Genomic DNA, 6207 nt, shown 5'->3' with positions numbered 1-6207 from the left:
AATGTTGCGTTAAATGAGGTGACCTAGACTCAGAAAAACAAAGCAAAAACTCACCTGTTCTTTTTGGTGAGGATCCTAGCTCACGTGCATAGGTGTGTAAGTAGGGTTACGCATGGATACAGAATTTGAAACTAGAAAGGAGACCAGGAGAAGGCAGAAAGAGTTTGGGGGGTGTGGGCAATAGAACACAGGTGACATGAGAATAGAAAGGAAATTAAATGAGGGGTTAGAAAAGCAAAGGGGTCAGGGGGCTGGGAGAGAAGCGTGGGGAAAAGATCAAACAAAAACAAATTTGTTTGAAAATTCCATAATGATTTTATAATTCTATGGTCTTCTGCATGCTAATTAAAAAGAACTTTAATTCCATGTAGTTAAATCAGTGCTTCTCTCCTGCAGTTTCAGTGATCCTGGGTTGTTTGTTCATGGGATTTGCCACCTGTCTGTGAATACCGCTTCTGTTTGTTATGAGGAATGCAGCACTGAGCATTAAGTTTGCTTCCAGGATTTCTGAAGCGCTGGCGTTGAGTGGTTCGGCTCCCAGGAGTATTACTACAAGGAGGCAGTTGCCCAGGATAATCCTCTTTGACCGATAACACTGAAAGATCAGCATAAGCTAGTCCAGCTCCCACACCTAGACACAACAGAGCCAGATTCCTAGTTAGGCCACCTGGTCCAGAGCCCACTCTGTTCTCACAAGGCTACTGTGCACCCAAAGCTCCCAAATGCAGCCAGCGCTTCTAATTCCTAGTAACCAAACAACTCAGAATCTTCAAGGTTTTTCTCTTTCTTTTTATTTAAAAATTAAAAAATTTTATCCGTGTGTGTGTGTGTGTGTGTGTGTGTGTGTGTGTGTGTGTGTGTGTGTGTGTATGTGTGTGTGTGTGTGTGTGAACATGTGCAGGCAGTACCTACAGAGGCCAGAAGAGCGAGTTGGATCTCCTGGAACTAGAATTACACAGATGGTTGTGAGCTGCCCTGTGGATGCTGGGAATTGAATCTGGGTCCTCTGGAAGAGCAGCAAGTATTCTGAACTTCTGATCATCTCTCCAGCCCCAAGTATTTTTTCTTAATTATTACATCTGATACAAATTTTAGTAAAGTAATAGAAGGTTAAGTCAACATACAAAAACTAATATTCTCCCTATATGCCAATAGCAGACACACAGAGGGAAAAAATCAGGGGAAAATCCATTGATATCTTCAAAAGTAAAAAAATAGGGGCTGGAGAGATGGGTCAGCTCGTAAGAGCACTGTCTACTCTTGCAGACAACCAGGTTCCCATTTCTAGAACCCACACGGCAACTCACAACTGCCTTTAACTCCAATCCTGGGATTCAAATACGCAATCTTTTGCGCCCCAGTTGAATGCACGTGATGCATAGGCATACTCAGGTAAATGTCTCCCCCAAATAATATACGATACCCTATTAGATAACCCCAGGAACTGACATGGGATTGCATGAGACTAGAAAGCTTCTATAGGAGCTGGAGAGGTAGGAACGATTAAGAATATGAACTGTTGTTCCTCAGAGGGACCTGAGTTCAGTTCTCAGCACCCACATAAGACAGCTCCATCTCCTAGTGATCACCAGCACTCACATGCACATATATGATTTAGGAATTTTTAAAAATAAATGCATGAAATCAGCCAGGCATGGTGATGCATTCCTTTAATCCCAGCACTCGGGAGGCAGAGGCAGGTGGATCTCTGTGAGTTCAAAACCAGCTTGACCAAACAGTGAGTCTCAGGTAACCCAAGGTTACATAGAGGGACCCTGTCTCAAAACAAAACAAAATACCATGTAACCAGAAGTCTGGAAAAATGGTCTTGCATCTATGACTTCTTAACTGTGCCTACAGACCCTTTAGAGGCACAGAGAGGTACAGAGAGCTCTTGAGATCCTCAGTCAGAACATGGTGTGTGTGTGGGGGGGGAGGTTTGTAGGTCAGAGAATAACTTGCAGGAGTTGGTTTTCTCCTTTCACCATGTGGGTACCAGGTTCATACTCAGGTCACCAGGCTTGGCAGCGAGCACCTTCACCAGGTGAGCCATATCGCCAGCCCAGAACACAAATCTTAAAAGGTATGTTCTTCACCTTCTTCTTCCAGTGACTTGAACACAAAATGACAACTCTTTACTTTTCCTTTCCCTGAGATAATTCACAAATGTTCCTCTTGTTTTAGTTTTGAGATGTTGTCTCACCATGTAGCCCTAGGTGACCTAGAAATTATTGTGGAGCCCAGACTAGCGATGATCCTCCTGCCTCTGCCTCCCCAGGGCTGAAATTACTAACATGAGACACAATATCAGCTTCATACATTTTCTTAATAGGCAGACACAGTCCCCCATACAGTTACTGAACATGGAGCTCTTGGGAACTCAATCAGAATGTTAATTGCTTTCTATAAGTCTTTTGGGGACATTAGGCTACCCATTAACATTTTGAGTTTGCTTTTATTTAGTCAAAGATGACAAATGTCCTCTATATAGTTTTTTATATTGTTATCCAATTTTGATATGAATAAGACAACACCAAAATCAACAAAAAGTATTTATTTTTTAACATTCAACAATTGGCTATAATGAGCTACACACTGCACAAAATATCACAGATTGCAATAACCTCATTCTTCTGAACCCCACACTACCCATCTCAAACATAGTCCTTTCTCCTTGCCTTAAAATTCTCAATTAAAAAAAAAATCCCCAAGAACGTCGAGACTGGATAGGATTCCAAATCCCAGGCTTTAGCAGCTGAAGGCACTGACACTGGAGAAATAAATTAAGTGGAGAGGGCTCCTAACTATCCTTGGCCAGCTTTGTCTCACAGACCCAGCGGAAGGGCTTCTGGCAGACGTCATCATTCCAGCGTCCATCAGAGGTGATGTGGGCACAGTCCTCTCCTCCTCCAAGCCCGTGCCCATACCAGTTATCCGGCTGCTCTGGGGCCCAGTGCCTACGAGTAGATGCAGGTGTGACTCTCCAGAGACTCTGAATCCCATCCCCAGACTTTACCACCTACCCCACAGCCAAAGCCTCAGGAGAAGACGTGGTCCCAGGCAAAGGCCACTAGATGAGGACAGATGTGCAATGCAAACTCACTTAAAGCCTTTCTCAAAATCAGTTCCGTCCACCCACTGCCAGGGCCCGTTTTGGTCCGTTAGGCCCATCCAAGTGATCATGTTGGATAATCGACCCTGTAGAAAATTCTGATGAAAAAAATAGAGTATGGTCATCTGTCACTGAGACCAGAGAGCCCCTCTCCAAAGAGGCAACTCATACAACACCTGCTCCGCCATGGAGTTGACCACCACCAGGTGAGCATTCTCCAGCTGACAGTATTTGTCAGCATCAGGCCATGACTTCCCAGATTGAGAGAACCAGTAGCAGCTGTCTTCATGCTCCACCCAGTGAAGAGGGCAGCAGGCCATTGCAGAGCCTGTGAAAAGAGAGGGGAGGATGGAAAACAGAGGTGTTGCCTAATGGCCATCTCCCCACCCCCGCCCCTAACTGGAGCCAACTATGCGCCTGGACATCCTCACCATTGTTCTTGAGGCTGGCCAGCTGGCATGACAGGGCCTTCAGGTCCTTCCCCAGCTCTTGGACACGCTCCGTTATTTCAGATAGACCTGGGACACACAGGTGGAAGTGAGAACAGTGCTCTGCTGTGATATTTGCTTGGTGTGTCTCTGGTACTCAGACGGCCTGCACAGGGCTCAGTCTAGGAACTATACACACTCATCTCCTCCCAGAGTACAGGAAAATGAGGTCTAACCTGTTTTGAATTGCTGTTCCTTTTTCTCCACTGTGCTCTCCAGAGAAGAAACCTTCTGGCTCAAGCCTCGTCCTGGAAGACAACAGTTCAGCACCAGGGACCCCTTTCACCCACACCCTCTGCACACTCAGAGACCAGGGCTTCTCACCTGCCAGCAGTTCTTGCCTGTGGTCATCTACCTCCACTTTCAGAGAGTTAATCTTCTCTTGCAAGCTGTCACCTGCAGAACAAGGGACTGGAGCTCAGGACTCTGTCCTCCCTACCCAGTCACTGCTGCCCAGAACCTGGTCATAGCCCAACTCACCCCTGGAGATCAGGGCCTGCAGTTCATCCTTTGTGTTGGACGTGACATTGTCTGAAGTGGCTTTTAGGGTGCCTAGGTCCCTCCTTAACTGGGAATCTGAAGAGGGCGATAGCATGATCAGAACCAAGATTGCTCAGTCCCTCTGTGCCAGCCCTGAGCATGCAAAGTAGCATTTTGGGTCACAGAGTCCCAGTGGGGCAGGCACCATTGTCACCCAGTATTGCACATGAGTAAACTGAGGCTTAGGAGGTGAGGTAATGTGACTGTCTAAACCAAGCTCAGTAATAAGTAACATGAGTCCTCCATGTCCCCACCAGTGTCTCCACCACTACTCTCATCTATTACCCACTCCAGTCACTGTGCTTTATGCTTCTCTGGCTGTTAACCTTGTCATTGCCATGGCCCTCGCTGCTGTCCGTAAGTGCCCTTTGCACCCATCACTGCCTCCATCTGCCCTGCCCACCACCCACCCCTGTGAGTCCTCCCTTCCCTGCTGCACTGAGAGCACCCACTTTGGGATCCAATCACGGAGACAACCACCAGCAGCAGGAGGCCGAGGCCCAGGGAGAACAGGAGGAGGCGGGTCCAAGAGAAGATATCCCACAGGAAGGACTTGGGGGGAGCCGCTGAAAGAAAGAGGGTGTCAGAACCCAGTGGATCCAGATTGTAAGAGAGAAAGGGAGGGAAAGGGTTTCTGGGGTGAGAGGGCTAGTGAAGGCTTGTCACTGGAAGTGTAGGGGACACAGCTAGGGAGTAATGGGACTCTGGATACCCAGGCATTTGATGCCTCCAACGCACTGGAAATTTGCAGTTCCTTTGACCTCTCATAGCCCTGGGGATGTGTTTAACAGCTGCTCAGAATCCACATGCATATAAGCAAACAGAAACAAGCAAGGTCTTGTAATCAGAGAAGAGGGGCATGAGGATACCAATAGGGCACAAATAGGAGCAGCCAGGTCCCTAACAGATTCACACATCTCTGCATGATGAAATAAGTTCCCCTCCAAACTCAGCTACCCGAATTGCACACTCTTCTTCTCCCCCACAGAGCACAGGAAGCCAAATCACTGAGGTCTTCCTTGGCCCCATACAATGGGCCCTCAGTACTAAGTTCTGACGCCACCAGAGTGAGGCACATAACACTGCCCAGGGTGGATACATACATAGACTATGACAACAGAAATTCTAGTACACACATGAAGAGGACCTGTTGGGAACGAGTGTCTGCTTTTCTCTCACCTTTTCCAATCTCTGGGTTTTTCTCCTCGATTCCTGAGTTCTGGAAGTTTTCGTATGTAATTGTCATGCTTGGGCAAACACTAGGCCTCTGTGGCTGTCTGAACTGAAATTGAGAGACAGGATCCAGGCTGATACAGAGCTGGGACCAAGGAGAAAGCTAGAAGCAGTGAGGAACTGAGATAAGGTCTGGAGCTGAGATCAAATATGTCATGTGCTGTAACTAGAATGAAAAGGCCTGTGAGGGCTGCAGAGATGACTCAGTAGTTAAGAGCACTTGTTTCTTTTTCAGAGGACCCAGACTCAGTCTCCAGCATTCACATCATGGCTCACAACTATCCGTAACTCTAATTCCAGGAGATCTAATACCCTCTTCTGATCTCTGTGGTCAACAGGCACATACATAGTGCATATACATACATGCAGGCAAAACACACACATTAAATAAATTGAAAATTAAAAAGGGGGTAACATGCAATTGTACTAGAAATGGGTTCAGGATTGGGCTTAGTACCATGGTTCAGTTGAGTTTGGAAAGTGGGGGTAATGCCAACAGCTAAACTTATTGCTGCTATTGCTACGTCTCACATGGGCCTGTCTTGATACTGTGCCCTTTCCTTGGGATGGCATCTGCACTAGACTGGAGCCATGGGAGGAACTAGGCCAAAGCTTGCAGAGAAACTGGAAGCAGAATAGGGATGAATTCAGTTTTCAATCAGGGCTGACTCAAATGTTCAAACTGGATCTAGGACTGAAACTGAGATTAGGAAAGGTGGGCGATGACTGGGTTGCCATTGAGACACAGCTGGGGCCACGTATCTGGGTCTTTGTCTCACTTGGGATTGTGGCAGCCACAATCCAATCTAGAATCCAATAAAGGGAAATTAAGCC

General features: G+C 46.9%; 1 protein-coding gene across 1 annotated transcript; it reads right to left on the bottom strand.

Annotated features, from left to right (window-relative positions):
* Window positions 1-2800: 2800 nt before the first annotated feature.
* On the bottom strand, window positions 2801-5386 carry LOC100768594 (C-type lectin domain family 10 member A-like). The gene is made up of 9 exons (XM_035448263.1): window positions 5320-5386; window positions 4593-4706; window positions 4081-4176; window positions 3925-3996; window positions 3777-3848; window positions 3544-3630; window positions 3289-3440; window positions 3104-3210; window positions 2801-2957 (listed from the first exon to the last, which is right to left on the bottom strand). The coding sequence occupies exons 1-9, from the start codon at window positions 5384-5386 to the stop codon at window positions 2801-2803; spliced, it is 924 nt and encodes a 307-aa protein (XP_035304154.1).
* Between the last annotated feature and the right edge of the window lie 821 nt (window positions 5387-6207).

Source organism: Cricetulus griseus, chromosome 7 (assembly GCF_003668045.3).
Source record: "Cricetulus griseus strain 17A/GY chromosome 7, alternate assembly CriGri-PICRH-1.0, whole genome shotgun sequence".
In the NCBI taxonomy this organism is placed as follows: Eukaryota; Metazoa; Chordata; class Mammalia; order Rodentia; family Cricetidae; genus Cricetulus; species Cricetulus griseus.
This window is presented reverse-complemented; position numbering and strand designations above follow the sequence as displayed.

What these genes read in the sequence shown, in the direction of transcription:
- LOC100768594 (XM_035448263.1), bottom strand. Translation starts at nt 5,386, where the DNA reads ATGACAATTACATACGAAAACTTCCAGAACTCAGGAATCGAGGAGAAA. An exon ending in CAGGCAAGAACTGCTGGCAG is followed by an intron (nt 3,849 to 3,924) that starts GTGAGAAGCCCT and finishes GTTGTCTTCCAG; the next exon opens with GACGAGGCTTGAGCCAGAAG. An exon ending in GGAACAGCAATTCAAAACAG is followed by an intron (nt 3,631 to 3,776) that starts GTTAGACCTCAT and finishes TGTGTGTCCCAG; the next exon opens with GTCTATCTGAAATAACGGAG.